Source organism: Silurus aristotelis, assembly GCF_946808225.1.
Source record: "Silurus aristotelis genome assembly, chromosome: 25".
NCBI classification, from domain to species: Eukaryota; Metazoa; Chordata; class Actinopteri; order Siluriformes; family Siluridae; genus Silurus; species Silurus aristotelis.
In genome coordinates this window covers 11,777,903-11,796,489 of record NC_139598.1, presented here as the reverse complement: position 1 = coordinate 11,796,489, position 18,587 = coordinate 11,777,903, and the positions used below count along the sequence as shown (strand labels likewise).

Below are 18,587 nucleotides of genomic sequence, written 5' to 3'. Positions count from 1 at the left end.
CTCATCTTCAGCCTGGGGATCCATGAAGTTATGGAGTAACACAGGAGCTTTGAGGATTCGGATTTGAACTGTCCTTAATGTCAACAGTCTGCTACACTGACTCAGGACTACAGTTTGCATTAGATCACCATCACTGCAGACCTCAACTTACTTTAGCTGTATTAAATGGACATTCAGTGCCACCCAGATGAGGATGGGTTCCCTCTTGAGTCTGGTTTCTCTCAAGGTTTCTTCCTTATGCCATCCAGGGAGTTTTTCTTTGCCACAGTCACCACCGGCTTGCTCATCAGGGACAAACTTACACTTATAAATAACATCTAATTCATTCTTTCTTACCACATTATCCGTGTAATCAATTGTTCAAAACACTATACAAATAAAAATGAACTGAAATTAATTGAATTGAAAGATGAATGCAGCAAGACATCCTTGATGAAAACCTGATTCAGAGTGCTCTGGGCCTCAGACTGTGGCGACGGTTCATCTTCCAACAGCACAACAACCCTAAGCACAGAACCAAGAAAACAAGGGAGTGGCTATAGAACAACTCTCTGAATGTCCTTGAGTGGTCCTGCCAGAGCCCAGACTTGAACCTGATTGAACATCTCTGGAGAGATCTGAAAATGTCTGTGCACCGATGCACCTTATTCAACCTGATGGAGAGGTTCTGCAAAGAAGAATTGGAGAAACTGCCAAAAATAGGTGTGCCAAGCTGGTAGCATCATACTCAAAATGACTTGAGGCTGCAATTGGTGCCAAAGGTGCTTTAAAAAAGTATTGAGCAAAGGTGGTGAATACTTATCTACATGTGTTTTTAATACATTTGCAAAGATTTTAAGCATAATTTTTTAAGTGTAGTTGGAGGAACACAATTGTATAAGAAGTCTCTAGATGTGATAGCATTACATTTCCCTTTTACTTGAACTTGAAGACCCAAACCTCCTCCAGAATGGCAATGCCCCTGTGTTCAAAGCCAGCTCCATAAAGCTCTGGTTTACATCGGTTGGAGTGGAAGATCATGAAGAGCTTCTATGGAACTGTGACTTCAAACCTATTGAACACCTTAGGGACTGATTTTAATGCTGACTGTGCCCCAGGTCTCCTCACCCTGCAACAGTAACTGATTAATGCAATTATGTTTGAATGAGCACAAATCTCCACAAGCACACACCAAAATCTAGTGTCCACATCTGCTCAGAAGAGTGAAGGATATTATAACAGCATATAAGGACTAAATGTGAAATGAGATGTTCAAGCACATAGGAATCTTATGCTCAGGTGTCCACAAACTTTTGTCCATATCGGGTATCTTTCCTGTATAAAGGAACAGTCTAATATCTGACCATTTTAATAATGTCTGTGGTGAACAGAAAAACTGAAGCATTATATCAATTATCAAGTAATTGCTGATCATTTTTAAAACTGATATCAAAATGAAATGAGTGACAATTAGTTTCATTCCTCATCTAACTTACTGTATTATGGAAAAAAACAAATTGCATGATGGTTTAATTATTTACAGACTCCTTAGTGAATGAGAAGGATGGATAAAAGTAAGTGATGCTAAGAGAAAGGGAGAGATCAAAGAGCAAGTCTGTGACCTTTTAGACTGAATTACTCAAGATTCATGTACAGATATACTTAGATAACACCACATATCTTGAAGAAGATGCTGTTCTGAACCTTTCCTTGCATTTTGGGGTATGGCAAGTACCCTGAGACGTGTTAAAGACCACTCGGTTCAGCATTCATGGTTTTTCTATTTGCAGTTTTTTATTAGACTTTTACTGACTTGTACAGGTGAGGACTCCACTCCCATGAGCACTGGGCTACACTACACTAAGCAGCGGAACCTTTTAGATAATGATTAGGTTCAATAAAATGAAGTTAAACTTTCACTAAAGCAGGAAGCTCTTCAAGTTAGCCAGTCAGTGCCCAGCCAGAAGGGGATCTGTCTTGACAGGTATGTTTCACTCTCTTTCCTCAATGTCCATTTTCTGTTTTATTTGACATTATATGGTTTGTCTATGCATTTAGAAAAACAATGTTTAAAGAGTGGTGTGATAAGAGGCTGTCATGATGGGATGGGAGCAGATGATGTGATCTTGGTTTGACTTTGCTGAGGCATTCCTCAAGGGTTTTTAGCTGGCCTTGACCTTGCATGAAGTTTTTTTCACTGAAATGTCAATATACAATCAATGCATATTCAATGTGCAAGGTTTAAACAAATAGAATTAAACAATCTTTTCAGTTTCTAACTGTGTACTTTGAGAGGTCAAGTTAAGTATAGTTAAATATGGCCTAAAAAACAGCAAGGCTTTTTTAGGCCCATGTAGGAAAATATCAGACATGCTCATGTTTTCTGTTTTAACGTCTCTATTGTATTTACTCTAATCAATTGATTCTTTTTATCTTTTTTTTATTTGGTCTTTATAGTCTAAATGCAGACTGCACATTTGCTTTCAGTGTGGAAGACACTAAGTACAAAGATAATAGTTGTGATCTTCGCTGGTCATTTCTCTGTTTCTCTATATTAAACATTTAAATATAATTTACGATTTACATTTATCAATTGCATGTGTATAATCTTTAATTATTTTACACAGTTTAACTTGGATTCAAAAAAGTGCTAGTGTAAGACTATTGGACTGTAAAAATGAAAGAGAATGAATGAGTCTCAAAGTCACCTTACTCTCGAGGCGTGTCCATTTAGTTCACTGACCGACTCACCTCCATTATTACTACTGAACTATTACTTGTGCTATCCAAAATTATTATAATTGATTTATTATACTTGTGTGTGTTATTTACAAAACTGGTTCATTATGGCTTAAATGGCAACAATTTTAGTGGAAAGTTTAAGCCAATCTATTTACTATGTAAACTATTACACCTGCAGGGAATCATTTGAAAGTGCATACTTGGAAACAGATTAAGATGTTTGGTTAAACATATCGGATCAGTCAAAAAAAAGGTCATTTAGACACTATCAGTATGGTTCATATTTAGGGAGTCAAATGGTCATTGTTCGGTCTTTTGAATAACACAATGACCTTGTGAGGTTGATAAATAGATAAAAATTTGAATAGTTAAAACTATTAGGTTACAGGTCAATAGCCTTCCAAGTTATAATTGCTGATGGTGTCAAAGCATCAGTTTTGCCTGACTGAAATTGTGATTGCATTTGCTCTTTCCAGGGATTATTTTTAATCATGGCGAGAGCACAGCTGCTGCTTCTGGTTCTTCTTGTCTGGTCTGTAAGTATAAGTTGCTCAAAGCAGAGAGCAGCCTGTTTACTAACCTTTTTAGACTTTCAACCCCGTGTTCTTATGTGGTCTCATTTCCTGTAAATCAGTAACTGTACTAAAGTCCACTTGCTGTTATTTTTAATTTTATTTTAATTACACCTAACCCGAAATGCATGAATAGAGTCCCCATCAGCCTCTGTTTTATTGGGAAAATATTGTAAGCAAAATAACTTCTGGGGATTTAAAAAAACATTTTTTTACACAGGCTAATGGAGCTGGTATTGAGGATAAGCAAGGACCATTAAAAAATATAAACTTGGTTGTGCCAGAAGCCACACCAGTGCCATATCCAATTTATCAGGTAAGCAAAGAATGTTTTTGATATTAGATTTCTTTTTTAATCATAAGCATTTTTTGTTCAGGTTTTCAGGTTATAGGCAAACTCATGCTCAGTTTCAGGGTCAGCCCTTTATTAATGAAGTATTCCTTTACTGTGCCCAGTTTACATCCACAGCAGAGGGAGTGTCCTCATACTCTGTGAGTGGTGAGACGGAGGGGATAATTAACATCTCTAATGATGGTTGGCTGTACCTTGAAGAAGCGCTAGAATGGAGTCCAGATAAAAAGCACACTTTATATGTAAGAAAAATATTATTCTTTTAAAAAAATACATAGACAATGAGAATTTATTCATAAAGACAGGATTTTCTTTTTCTGAAGTGCATTTTGTTTTATTAAATAATATTTATTAATTAAAGATTAAAGACTTCTAATGATTTTAGTACTCAGAGACCTTCAGAGGTTCAAAACCTATTTAGTGCCAAAGTTTATTCTCCTGATTAAACTCAATAACATGTCATTAGGGCTTTCATGTGTTGGGTTCAGTCTGTTCATTCATCTTCAGATGATTTATCCTGGTCAGGGTTGCAGTGGATCCAGTCACAGGACAGCACACATTTATTAAAATTTGACTTGTATATTACTTTTAACGGTAGTTTCAAAGAACTTTGAATCTTTAGAATTACAGCAGCAGCTAGTCTAAAGTATAAAGTATATAGCTTAGAATATCTATTAAAGAAATGGTGATAATACAAATTCACACACTTAGGGGCAATTTAGCATAGCCAGTGAATGTATTGGGAAGTTTTTGGCTGAAAATGAAAACCAGTACCTAGACAACACTTGCTGCTTTCTTACCTTTTATTTTTGTTAGGATATCCTGAACTATGGTTGGGAAATCCACGTTTTTGTTGTATTTCATTATTAACATGTATAAATGCATTTAATTGTAGATTGAGGCACTTTCAGCTGATGGTGTCACCATAGATGGACCCTACACCATTGTTATCATAGTTGAGGATGCCAACAACAATCCTCCCATTTTTGATCAGAGCCAGTATAGTGGAAGTGTCAGAGAGAATTCACCTGCAGGTAAGATAAGTTCCTGAAGTTCCTGAAAATAGGTCAAGGAACCTCATTATATCTATTATTTTGTTATTTGTAATGTTGCCTTCCTGTTTGAATCTAGGAATTCCATTTATACGTGTTTTTGCCAAGGATGCTGATGATCCACACTCGCCCAATTCACACGTGAGCTACAGCATTGAGAGCCAAATCCCAAATCCTAGTGGTGAAGCTTTCTTTACCATCAACCCAAATACTGGGGAAATTTCTACCACAGATGAGGGTAAGACAAACAAAAAATAATAATTCTGAAAAAGGTGTGTGTTTGTCGGATTGTGTAACTGTTTGTGTTCTAGGAGCTGCATTTCTACGTGCCAGAACTGGAGTGAGTTACAGTCGTGGGGAAACACGGGGAGATGTTAATGTTCTGAAGAAAAAGTTTGATGAATTCTGCTCTCCAAAGAAAGAAATACCCCTTGAAGACAACCCTTTCTTTACTTGTGTCCAGCATTCAGGTGCGATCAGGACACACACACACACACACACACACACACACACACACACACACACACACACACACACACACACACACACACATTACAATATACAGTGTTTTTTGTGTTTTGTAAGTCTTACATTTTTTGTGTTTGTTTGTCATTACATCATTGTGTATTTGAGTAAAATATTGATTTATGTCTGCACCAAACTCAGTTTACTAATCTTTCAGCCTTGATATAAAAAATTTATTCTCAAGCTCCTGACTTAACAGACAGCCATTGGGTAGAATTTCGACAAGTTGGCAAATATTCTGCTTCTTCTCCTCTTGGCTGCTCCCGTTAATGGTCGCCACATTGGATCATCCGTCTCCATACCACCCTGTCCTCTACAGCTGCCTCTTTCAAACCAACTACCTGCATGTCTTCCCTCACCACATCCATAAACCTTGATCTTTTTCTCCTTCATGGAGGCTCCATCCTCAGCATTCTTCTACCGATATACCCCCATGTCCCTCCTCTGCACATATCCAAACCATCTCAATCGCACCTCCTTCACCTTGTCCCCAATATATCCTGTTCCTCTGCGCTGTTCCTCTAATAAACCAGTTTCTAATTCTGTCCATCTTCGTCACTGCTAATGAAAATCTCAACATCTTCAGCTCTGCTACCATCAGCTCCACCTCCTGTCTTTTAGTCAAAGCCACTGTCTCTAAACCATACAATATAGCTGGTCTCACCACCGTCCCTTTCACTCTTGCAGACACTCTTCTATCACAAATTCCTCCTGCCACTCTTCTCCACCCATTCCACCATGCCTGTGCTCTTTTCTTCACTTCTCTAAAACACTCTTCATTACTTTTTAATGTTGACCCCAGGTACCTTAACTCCTCCACCTTCACCACCTCTTCTCCCTGCAACTGCACTACTCCACTGCCCTCTCTCTCATTCGCACACATGTACTCTGTCTTACTCCTACTGACTTTCACTCCCCTTCTTTACAGCACGTCCCTCCATCACTTCAGGCTCTCAACCTGTTCCCTACTCTCGTCACAAATCACAATATCCTCCGCAAACATCATAGTCCACGGAGACTACTGTCTGACTTCATCTGTCAACTTCTCTATCATCACTGCAAACAGGAAAGGGCTCAGAGCCGATCCTTGATGCAGTCCAACTTGCACCTTGTGCCAGTCTGTTATTCCCACAGCACACTTCACTGCTGTCACACTGTCCTCATACAAGTCCTGCACCACCCTCACATACTTCTCTGCCACACCTGACTTCCTCATACAATACCACAACTCCTCTCTTGGCACCCTGTCATTCACTTTCTCTAGATCCACAAACACACAATGTAACTCCTTCTGACCTTCTCTATACTTCTCCATCAACATTCTCAAAGCAAATAATGCATCTGTGGTGCTCTTCCTCTGCATGAAACCATACTGTTGCTCACAGATAGTCATCTCTTCTCTCAGCCTGTCTTCCACTACTCTTTCCCATAACTTCAAGGTGTGACTGATCAACTTTATTCACCTGTAGTTACTGCAGGTCTGCACATCTTTCTTATTCTTAAAGATTGGTACCAGCACACTCCTTCTCCATTCCTCAGGCATCCTCTCACCTTTCAGAACACCATTTCTCTTTCCATCCACACCATGAAAGAACAGTTTAAACCCCTCCAATGTTCCTGGCCTTACTCCCTTTCCACTTGGTCTCCTGAACACACAACAGCTACAAAATCAGATTCCTCACTCCCTTTACCGGTCATAGAACCAACATATAAAGTTCCCACCCTAACCTCCACTTTTCTACACTTCTCCTTTTCCTGCTGTCTATGTAGCGTCTTCCTCCTCTCCTTCTCCTCCTTTAGCCACAGTAGCCCAATTTCACTTGTCAATTTCACAATGTCACAGAACACTTTATTCAGCTTCGTTTATGGTTCCCTGGTTTACACAGTGGCCATAAAAAGCAAACATTGCATGTTCATATAGTAGATAGCTCAATTACCTTGGATCAAGCAGGGTTGTAGTGTGGCTTTCATTCCAGTTACAGCTGTGCAGTTAAAAGTAAATAAAGTTTTTGTTTTTTTGCATGTTGAATTAAATATTTTTCTTGATTCCTTAGTAACTCATGCTTAATTTTATGATTAAGGTGTTTTTTCAGGTTACTCCTTTTGAACAAGATTCCCCCTAGTTTTAAAGAGTAGAGTTTGCAGTCTGCTTTGCTTTGACTGTCACTATTAAATAAAAAGGTATGCTAACTGCGTTCATTTTGTGTTGGCTGTGTCGCAATGTATGCTAGGCTTAGGTCAGGCAATATCACCTGCTATCATATGGTCAGATTGGAGCATTTATTATAAGTAGGAAGAAATGAACATGGTATCAGGTTGGTACCTAGTTGTGGTTTGGCAGCATTTGGTTTGTCATGTCTGTATGGGTAAATCTTGAAAAACCAAGTAGAGTGTGGGCAATAACTGAGACATTTGTTTCACCCTCAATTTGAGTATGAATTTAAGCACGAAAAGTTCCATTGTAGTGGAGCAGTATCAACTTCAGCCTGATTATAAACTCCTCGATTGTTTTGTACATATACCTCAGGATAGAGTTTAATGCCATTTTGTTTGCAAATAACAAAAAGGAAACAATTCTTCAGAGTCCCAGTATACATGTATATATCTCAGAAGTAGAAAAGATATAGAGTAAAAAAATCATACATTAATACATTAACAGCATTATTAACATACATATTGTCTACAAATACACAAACTGTAGTTTTGTATTTTATAAATCGTTTCAATCATAATTGTTTTTGTATATGGTAATTCTCTATTGAATTTTTAGCACTTGCATGTGTTCTTGTGTGTGTGTGCAGAGAAGAGGCGACTGAATGCCATACAGGATCCAGACTACGTTCTCATTGTGCGAGTGGAGGATTTAGGGGGTCAGGCTCCAGGTGCACTGAGCAGCATCACAAGGGTCAGCATTGCTGTGACTCAGAATCTATGGTTTAGCCGTGGACCAATTTTAGTTGTGGAGAATTTAAAAGTGGACTACCCCATGTTGCTCACCACGGTCAGTTTTTTTCAGTAGAGAAAAAAATAAGTTTAAATACAACTACTGAATTTACTAACTCGTTTATAGTATTTCTGTGAGTATTATAAATTTGTGTGTTTGTCTGTGCTTAGGTGCGTTCCAATGACCCTAATGCACTGTACAGGCTGATGCAGAAGGAAAAAGAGATAATTTTTCCTTTCACTATTAATGAAGATGGAGAGATTTACCTCACTGAGCCAATGGACAGAGAGGAGAAGGACATGGTAAAGCTAAATACATATACATGATCATTACCTACCTCAAAACATTTACCTTGAAATAATGAAAAATAACGTGTATTCAATATACTTCTTCCAGTGCATGTATTTACTTAATATTTATACAATTACTTTTGGAATTTAAAATGGCATTTGCACACCAAAACTATGTTTAAATCGTTTCTTGGCAGCTATTTTTGAGTGACTGTTGGCTTTATTTTTGAGTGACTGTTGGCTTTTAACATTGGTCTGAGACCATAAGAAATCTTGCTTTGTTACACTTCTGGAAGACGTCTGGAAATTATATAGTATGGGTCCATGAATGTTACACTTGCATATTATCAATCTAATTGTACTGACAGGGATATTTAAGATGCTATGGCTCTTTAGCTTTTTCCACTCAAGTGTTGTTTACTAATTGTTGTCAATGAGAACTTTAGAAGGCTCCTTTACCTTTTTCATAATTGATGTTACGTAAAATCAATCCAACCAATAGAAACTTATTTTATAATAACACCAGGTGCAGTTTTCATTAGATTTTAGTTTGAAGCATCTCATTTATCTCCAGAACGTGATTTTTTTTGTATGTAAAATAATATGTACCTTTAAATACAATGACAATATACATTATTAGTCTGGGATAATGCAAGGTTTTTAAAGCCTTCCTCATGTTGACTTCATTTCTGCTTTAAAACTCTTAGAGGCTTTGACTCTTTGACATTTGAGGGTCTGTCCTTCACAGTAAATGTGTTAACAAAATAAATGTATTTATTGTTTCATATGTTGTTACATATCTTAAAGGGAAACATTCAAAGAAACAATGCTAGAATTTGAGGTTGATAAAAAGGAGCTTATGGACAATGTATACCTATTGTGCATGTTCTTTTGTGTAAAATGCATGTTATTTGAGAATTTATTTTGCTGTAGCATGAACACGGCTAATTTTAAGCTAATTTAAGGTCCACAATATTTTAGTGCTTCATTAATCTGAGTCTATTTTATATATGTGAGTTACACTATACAATAGGGCATTTGCAGCTGTAAGTCCCAAAAGTGGTGGCAAAGACTAACAGGTTAAATATGACACATCAGTTCAAAGTGTTTTTATTTTTCTCTTACTAAAACCTCAGCACTTTTGAACAGTGCCTTAGACTCAAAACAGATCTGTTTTGAAGTAAAGTGAGCAATAAATGGCAACTTCTTAAGCCTCTTTGAATATTCAAGTTCCAAGTATATTCGTCACATACACATAAATACAGAGTACGAAATGCAGTAAAATGCTTTGTATGACTGTCCAACATTTAAGCATAAAAAGGAATATAATTTAAGGATAAAAAAATTAAGTAGATAAATAAAAAAGTATCCACTATAGAAAATGTATGCATATACATGAATCTAGATGGGTATAAATGCGTATGGCAGATATTGACAGTACAAATTAAAGTGATTGTGTGATTGTCCTGTTTATACTGTTCTACAGAAATTGCAGTGATTCATGTTTGAAAATGATATTGCCTCTAAATTACTGTGATTGCCTGGATCTTTCATATTACTTTGCTGGGTCCTCATGTGGACCATGGTCTTGCCATTTGGCGATTGTAGTCATATACTATACACTTTTCTGTCTCTGCATTAAGCAATTTACAATGATTTCTTTCCATATGTGACTTGTCAGTAGAGAGTTGCTGTAAAAACACTTTGTCTCTGTGTTGCCTGTGTTTTTGTGTATGCATTAGTACATCCTGGTAGTCCTGGCTGAGGATGAACAAGGCGTCCAGCTGGAAACTCCTATGGAGATACAAGTTCTAGTGGAAGATGTGAATGATAACGCTCCTAAGTGTATCGAAGCTGATAATGTGTTTGAGGTGCAGGAGAATCAGGGTGTTGGTAAGAGACACACTCATGAACATGTATGGAAATACAATAGATATCTCTGTCTCTTAATCAGTGTTTGTGTTAATGGTTACTCAGGAAGCCACGTCGGAGATCTACTGGTTCATGATGCCGATAAGGAGAACACCCTGAACTCACTGCTGACTTATGAGCTTTTAAGCCAGAGTCCCACCACTCCTTCTGATGGAATGTTCAGAATAACCCAAACAAATGGAAGGATCCAAGTGGCCAAACATAACTTCCGGAGGAAGGATGTCCCACAATATGACCTTAAGGTTTTAGTTACAGATGGAGGTGAGGTATTAGTTCTTCTCCAGTAGTGGCCAATTGGTTATTGTTTATTTATTTTCATCAGGCTTTAGGTTTATGGTTAAAAAAAACAAGTTTCCTAAGGCATGGGCAGATCGCCAGTGCACAAATAAATGGCATTTAAAATCCTAGTGGCCTCAAGCTTCAATTATCTTTGTGTGTATCAGAGGTCAAGTCTACTGTAGCTAACTTCTTTTGGCTTCTCCCATTAGATCCGTATTCATGATCCGCATGTTTTTACAATGGATGCCCTTCCTAACGCAACCCTCCCCATTTATCCGTGATTGGGACCGGCACTAAAAGTGCACTGGCTTGTGCAATCCTAATGGCTGGGTTTTTTTCCCTGACCGGGAATCACTGCAGCGATGAGCGTGCCGCATCCTAACCACTAGACCACCAGGGGGAACCCTCTACTGTAGCTAACTAACAATAGTAAAAAATAAATAAATAAATTTTATATATATATATATACACTGTGTATATATATAATCACTAAATTTTACACTTATTCATACTTAATAAAGTGTAGAGTAGCGAAGATACAAAATAATTCAGAGTTAAAACGTAGTTATTCCTAAATGGAAATACATTCCTGAAATTTGGTGTTCAAGCAAAGGGTCTGGTTTAGACCTGCCACTTATTCAAAGGGTGGTTGTATATATATATGTGTGTGTGTGTGTGTGTGTGTGTGTGTGTGTGTGTGTTTGTTTACAGTACTGTGCAAATGTTTTAGGTATGTATGAAAAAGGCTGTAAAGTTGGAATGCTTTCAAAAATAAAATTGCCAATAGTCTATTTTTTAACAACTTATCAAAAGGAACAGAAGAGAAATCCATATCAATATTTTGTGTGGAAAGATTCTTATAGGTACAGTACACTTGCACACAGTTTTTAAAGGAACTCAGCAGGTAGGTTGTTCTGAACATCTTGGAGAACTGAATCGCAAATCTACTGTGGATGTAGGCTGCCTTAAATACTTCTGTCTCTTCATTTTACAGACTTGATGATATTGAGATCAGGGCTCTGTAGAGACGCCTCGCCTCTACTCTGAAGATAGTTCTTAATGACATTGGCTGTATGTTTGGGAATGTTGTCCTGCTGCAGAATAAATATAACAGAAACATAGCCCATTTCAGCTTCTTTAAAATAGCTTGAAAACACAGTCTGCTTTGAACTTTTTGTCTGGGAGAGACCTTGCTGATGCAGTATAGCTACCTTGTGTCCTGTTCCTACCCTTGTGCTGTGCTTCATCTTGCGATGGTGTATGATTTGTTGTAACATTAAACTGTCTTCCACAATCCCACCTTAGTAGCAGAGTTTGGCTGTTTCTCACCCAGTTTTAATCCTCTTACACAGCTGTTTCGGTTTTAGTTAATAACTGTTTCAACCTAGGTATGAAATTGATTATTTGCACCTGCTTGGTATAATTGGTTAATCATACACTTGACTCTGAGCCTACACATTTCCTGACTTTGTGCAAATGTACAAAGTGTGCAAGTGTAAGAATTGAAAGCCAAATGGTAGACACACCACGTATTAATTTGATTTGGATTTTTATACTGTTCATTTACTTTCTATCAACATTATCTTTTTTTTTTTTTTTTTTGCTCTTACTGGCTGCCAGCTCCAGTAAAAAGTAAATTCTTTACTAAGTACTTGTTTCTCTCTAGTTCACAGCACACAGTGTAATGTTATCATCAAAATCATCGATCTCAATAACGAGGTCCCTGTCTTTGAGAAGAATGATGTAAGCAGCATTACTTCCTGGATTGTTTTATGTTAGTTAATTTGTAGTGTCTGCTCTTATTGGCTGTTCTTGTTGACCCTGGTGCAGTATGGGAGACACAGTGTTCCGGAATTAGCTGAAGTGGGGACTATTCTGCTAAACATCACAGCTACAGACGATGATGATCCAGGGACAGGCAGCTCTAATTTGGAATACCACATCAGTGCCGGTGATCCCGACAATGTATTCGCCATAGATGTTGTTGATGCCACTGGAGAGGGCAGACTCTACATAGCCCGGGTAGGAGGACAAAGAACATGGCTTACTTAAACAGAATGATGTTAATGGCTTGGTTTTTTTTTAAATAATTTTCCTCAACATTTCTCACCATGTTTCATTTTTTAGCCATTGGATTATGAGGTTCAATCTACCTATAAGCTTCAAATTGATGTTCGTAATCCTGAGCCGCTGATCGAGGGGGTGGAATATGATAATCGTTCCACCGCGGTTGTTGTCATTGAGCTGGTCGATGTGGATGAGCCTCCAGTGTTCACTCTGCATACTGTGAATGTCAACATCCCAGAAAATATCACAGTAGGAACCACCATCCTGACCGCTGATGCTAAAGATCCAGAGGGAAAAAAAATCATGTAATAATCCGATTTAATTCAGTTTAATCTCATTCAGTTCAACTCTACAAAAAGAATAACATTAAGCATAAATAAAAGAAAGTACAAACTAATGATGTACAATAGATCTAGTGCTGTAGATATAGCAACTGGATACAGGATAGTGCTGCAACAGTATGATGTTGTACAGCTTTATAAATCTAGGTGGTGAAACTTTGACTGCATGGTATTGGTTAATTACATAGAAAAATAAATGTCCTCTGTAATTCAGAAGACTAATGTGAAATCCATTATAAACAAGTGGAATTATTTAGTCTATTACTGAATTATCAAAATGCCTTTGAAGGAGAATACAGAACAAAATAGCAAAAAATGTCTAGTAGATGTGCTTGTTCTTTTTGCTATTCAGATAAGATGCATCTTAGGTATGCATTAGAGATTTTTTTTGGCTTTGTGTGTTAGGTTTAAGATGGAAGGAGATGATCTTGGCTGGCTGGATCTGAATGCTGAAACTGGGGAGTTAAAGACTAAAGCAGAGTTGGACAGAGAAGTGGTGGATAAACTGAATGTCCGAATCATCGCCTACGAGTCAGGTAGGAACAAGTCTATGGAATACTGTTAAAACCAACTTTCTGTAACATTATTGTCTTTATACCAAGTGTATAATTTGTCATCTGCAAGGAAACTGGCACCCTGCCGTATTCCACCTATTAAATCAGTTGGAATTTTAAGGACGAGATTAGACACCGCAGCTTTATGCTTTTTAACTGTAAAATCCTCAAAAATCTTACTTCTCAATTAGTTTATATATATATATATATATATATATATATATATATATATATATATATATATATATATATATATATATATATATAACTAGATCTCTACATTATGCGTAGTTTTATCATTTAATGCTGCTTGCTACTTTTTCAGTTTCTCACATTTTATATCTGATCAACCCCAGCACATTTAACCATTAACTTATTTCCTGCTTTCTTCATGCATTGAAAAAAATAGCATCTCGCTTCATTGCAAAAAGGAAGCATGATAAACAGAGGGGTATGTCCAAACCTATGCAGGTGTCAGATGTTAAACCAAAGACTAGAAAAATGTGTCTAGGTGGATGCTACTAAAAAGAACTACAATTTAAAAACTTCCAGAATTCCACATTTTCCTCAACATCATGCAAAGATGTGTCAACCTTTGCAACATCCATTCCACGTCTGTCAATCTGTTAATAAACTTGGACAAACTCGACCGATTCTTAAGATACAATAAATGCTACGTGATCTATTAGGTTGCATGAATAATTGATTCATATTCATTTCCCTTTGTTTGTGGCCTTTCAGAGGGACAAAAGCAGCAAAGTGAGAGGGAAGTGTCCATCCAGCTGATGGATGTAAATGATAATTACCCTAAGCTACTGAAGACTCAAGGATTCATTTGTGTGAAAAAGCCAGAGCCCTTGCTGCTGACTGCCGTGGACGGAGATGCTGAGCCATTTGGAGAACCCTTTACTTTTACTCTGCAACTCCGCAAATCTCCCAACTGGGAGATCACCCCAGTGAACGGTAGACAGGCTGTTGGCTTCACTGATGATGCCATAATGTTCAAGATAATCTATTGAAAAATACACAATATATAGAAAAAAGGGTTTTGCTGTGTTGTTCACTAGACTTTGCCAAAAAATTGTAAGCTATTGCTTTATGTTGTGTAGGCACCTCAGCTAAGCTTGTGTTGAAGAAGAAGCCCAGCACTGACCACACATTCAACATCCCGGTCAACATCAAGGACAACGCAGGTGTAGGGGTTACACAAAGGCTTGAAGGTAAGGTTTTTTTTCTTGTCTGACAGATACTATCTACATGTCCAATATTATATACTATATAAGTGCTGTGTTTATTCCTTGTTAATTTTTTCCCCAAACAGTTCGAGTATGTAACTGCACTCAGCTGGGTTACTGTTACGTGGAACCAGGATCACATGCCTGGAAGTTTGGCATGTTTAATACAGTGGCCATCCTAGTAGGAGTTATGGGATTTATACGTAAGTTACAACATATTGTTAAAAGAATTTGGCTATTTTATGTGTGTGGTGGCCTGTGTGAACCGATCACATTATTAACCATGCCATTTTCACTTGTAAGGTTGTGAAAACTTCTATTTTACTTGAACTGAAATATTTTTAAATGCATTTTAAAATCTCTTAAAAGTAAAAAAAAAATAATAATAATAATAAATAGAAAAATTCATAAAGATTCTGTTTCAATGCCTCGACTACCTCTACATTTAAAAGCAAAACTTTACATCGAAAAACTTTACTGGCAAATTTCAGAAATATAGATTCTCATTCAGATTATGTGAAACATCCACGTTTTAACACACTCATTATCCGCAGTCCTTCTATTCATGGGCGTAAATGTCATTTAACAGGGGGGGGGGGGGGGGGGGACAATAAATATACAATTTCTCATTAGCAATTTTTGAAGGGGACTCAAATTGTACTTCTAGAGACACAGTGTCCACACAGTGAACAACTTTGCTTTTATCATTATTATTGTAGCATGGAGATTGCGTCATTATGGTTATTTTTTAAAAGTTTTTCTCAAGTTCAATGACAAAGCAAAACAAGGAATTAAAAAAAAGTTTAAATTTTTATTTAAAATTAATTAAGACACTTAAGAACAGAATAGAAATTGTTTATACAAAAAAAACCCAGTGTGGTCAGTTCGGACGTAGCACAGTGCTCATTTAGTAAATGCACAGATAAACAATATGCTAATTATGTGTTAATGTAAGTTAACATTATACCAAGTTGTCCCAAATAAAACACTGTATGGGAAACGGCTTTGGCGTGTTAGTGTCAGTGCACTATGCTACAAGCTATTGTAAACAAGCTAACGTTCACTAGATATTAAGTATTTTAATCGCTAATAGAGCAGATTCATGGAAAATTACATCGGTAAACAGCATTTTTGCCGCAACTAATTTATGAATGAGTCTGCATCAACTACATTAAAGAGAATCGCTTTATTTAAAGTGAATAACATACCCTAGTTAATTGAGTTGAGCATTAATTGAGCCGCAGACACACACCTAACTCGTGTGTGTAGAGAAGGTGAGATGAAATGGGAAACAGGCAGTGGGTCAAACCACTGTGAGGAAGGGGGGGGGGGAACTCAACTGTTTCTAAAGGCATTTTTTGCGTTTTTTTTCTACTTACACCATTATTTAGGTATACATACATATATTTTTCACAATAGAGAGTGCGATTTTTTCATTAATATTTTTTTTGGGGGGGACAACCCTCGGCATGCCCCTCCCTCCCGTCCCCCGTCCCCCGTCCCCCCCGGGATTTACGCCCATGCTTCTATTTCTCTGTTCCTTCTAACACTTGTGGGGAAATAATCACTGATTCATTCAGTTTGTTGGATTCGTTTTTATTATTAGGCAAAATAATGAAAAATACATTTAAAAATGCTCTAATCTATGAAGAGTGTAAGCGCTGAATTATTTTCAGTACTAGTTTGTTTTTCCTCATTAAACGAAACTTCATTACATAATGTCCAACACCATTATTAAAAAATTTTAAACAAAAGAGATTTTTTTTATTTCGACAGTCAAATTTGTTGAAATATCATATTAATGAGTAATCTAGGGCCTCCTGAGTGACTAAACTAAAAAGCTTACTTCTTAACCATGCCCGAGAGTAAAACCAAGCATTCATACAAATGTATGAAGACTTTCTTCCTTTTTGCAAAATGAATCCTGGATGCTGTTGATCACACATTAATTAATGATGTTGTTTATTTTTCCTTTTATACAATATCAGAAATTAACACCAATTTCTGTTTGCAGTTTTGTTCCTGGTTATTGTAATATGCCGCATCAAGAAAAGCGAGAAGAAGAAGAAGGAGGAGGCAGCGTTGATCGATGGGGAAACCAACGCAATGCTGTAGATGCTTTGCTCAGTTACACACACTGGATTACTTATTTCAGTGTTTAAAGCCAGTGATCTTTTAAATAAGTGGATTGTTTAGTTCTTAGTTTGCATGTAGTTTGGCCGGTAACTTAAAGTAAAACTGTTGGGCTAATATATATTGAAACCCTTCAGGATCAGAATGATCCTGTTATAAAGAGAAGGTGCCAGATGTGGCGCAGGTTACTCTCCTCTGTAGTGTATTAGGCTCTTTAAAATCTCCCAACCAAATTACAAATACAATTTTAGCTAGCTCTTAGAATAAATGCTTTAAAACAGAGGTCCAATTAGCCAAGGGTTTAAAGTAACACACCTGCTTCCTATCATATAATCTCTCCAGCTGTATTTCCTCACCGAAAGGGCTAATGTTTTTAATGCTGATGATTTTGTATACTGATTTTCTGTTGTGGTTTTTTTTTTGTGTGTGTGTGTGGTAAGTGAAGGGTTGTACCAGGTTAATCTGTGCTCTGTTAGAATGCACCTGCTTGTAGTATTATAAATACACTAGATACTGTAATGCTGTGTAGATTTAATATATTTATTTTCATACACATAATCAGTCACAATGTATAAATATTATTACCCTTTTCCCCTCTTAACTCAAACTTTGGTTCAAGTCAAAAATAAAATGGGAAGCTAAGCTCTACTGTACTACATTACGTGTAAGCAGGGGATCTGTTTTTTTCTAGTAAACATCTCATTTGACAGTGAAGCTGGTGACTGTATCATTATTTCTGTAAAGGTATCACACAATGACATGACATCATCATGACTATTATAATGTGAGTACTTTATGATGTGGATCCATTTGAAAGAATGAAACAAAACCATCTTTCTTTACAGCATGTGATGAAGTGTGATGTTCTGGGGTTCTTTCTGAGACACACTGAATTATTTGTGTATTTTGTAGTTAACAGTTAAGTGGTTTCAACTCTCCTTAATCGTAGCAAATTACGCAATTAAATAAGCAATATTTACAAATAGTTTACAAACCTGCTATCAATAGTAATTTATAAATGTTATATTCAGTTATATAGGACACCATGATCTAAATATATTTTATTGTCCATACTGCTGTACAGGAGAAGAACAGAGAGGAGAAACAGAATTTTTCTGTTCTGTTGGTTCAGGAGAATCGTGTATGTTTTAAGGTTAATATTCATATACTTAAATATAATAATTATAAGAGCCTTATTTTGTGTTTAGTCATGTCCCATATAAATGTATGCCATTTTATATGTAATATTCTATGGATCCTTAGTTATGCCTTCAGACTCTACACCTTAAGGAATGAGCAATATTAAAAATAGTAAGTGGTATTAAGTTTATGGGATGAAAAACACTTTTATCCAATTTCCATATCCCCAATCATTTAGAGGCAGAAGACAGAGGACAAAAACTTCAGGTTTCTCACATCTAACAAATATCTAACAAAAATCATTGCATGGTTTGTGCCAGACAGACCAGCTTGAATAAATTCCTCTAGAGTTTACCTGGAATTTAATCTCAGCAAAAACTGGACAGTTAAAAGTAGAAGAAAAAACCCTGGTTTTTACACTACAACACTCTTCAATAGTAGAAAGAAATT

General features: G+C 36.8%; 1 protein-coding gene across 1 annotated transcript; it reads left to right on the top strand.

The window, feature by feature from the left end:
- The first annotated feature begins 1,648 nt into the window (after window positions 1-1,648).
- Window positions 1,649-17,711, top strand: cdh17 (cadherin 17, LI cadherin (liver-intestine)). The gene is made up of 19 exons (XM_083529888.1): window positions 1,649-1,963; window positions 3,198-3,257; window positions 3,514-3,609; window positions 3,750-3,887; window positions 4,541-4,679; window positions 4,777-4,935; window positions 5,009-5,167; window positions 8,024-8,223; window positions 8,337-8,468; window positions 10,199-10,349; window positions 10,434-10,649; window positions 12,334-12,410; window positions 12,498-12,689; window positions 12,795-13,039; window positions 13,481-13,611; window positions 14,371-14,592; window positions 14,739-14,849; window positions 14,951-15,067; window positions 16,879-17,711. The coding sequence occupies exons 2-19, from the start codon at window positions 3,213-3,215 to the stop codon at window positions 16,977-16,979; spliced, it is 2,631 nt and encodes an 876-aa protein (XP_083386014.1). The 5' UTR covers window positions 1,649-1,963; window positions 3,198-3,212; the 3' UTR covers window positions 16,980-17,711.
- The last annotated feature ends 876 nt before the right edge of the window (window positions 17,712-18,587 follow it).

Coding starts and splice junctions, on each gene's coding strand:
- cdh17 (XM_083529888.1), top strand. CDS start 3,213: ATGGCGAGAGCACAGCTGCTGCTTCTGGTTCTTCTTGTCTGGTCT. Junction 8,469..10,198: donor ACAGAGAGGAGAAGGACATG/GTAAAGCTAAAT, acceptor TGTATGCATTAG/TACATCCTGGTAGTCCTGGC. Junction 12,690..12,794: donor GCAGACTCTACATAGCCCGG/GTAGGAGGACAA, acceptor TTCATTTTTTAG/CCATTGGATTATGAGGTTCA.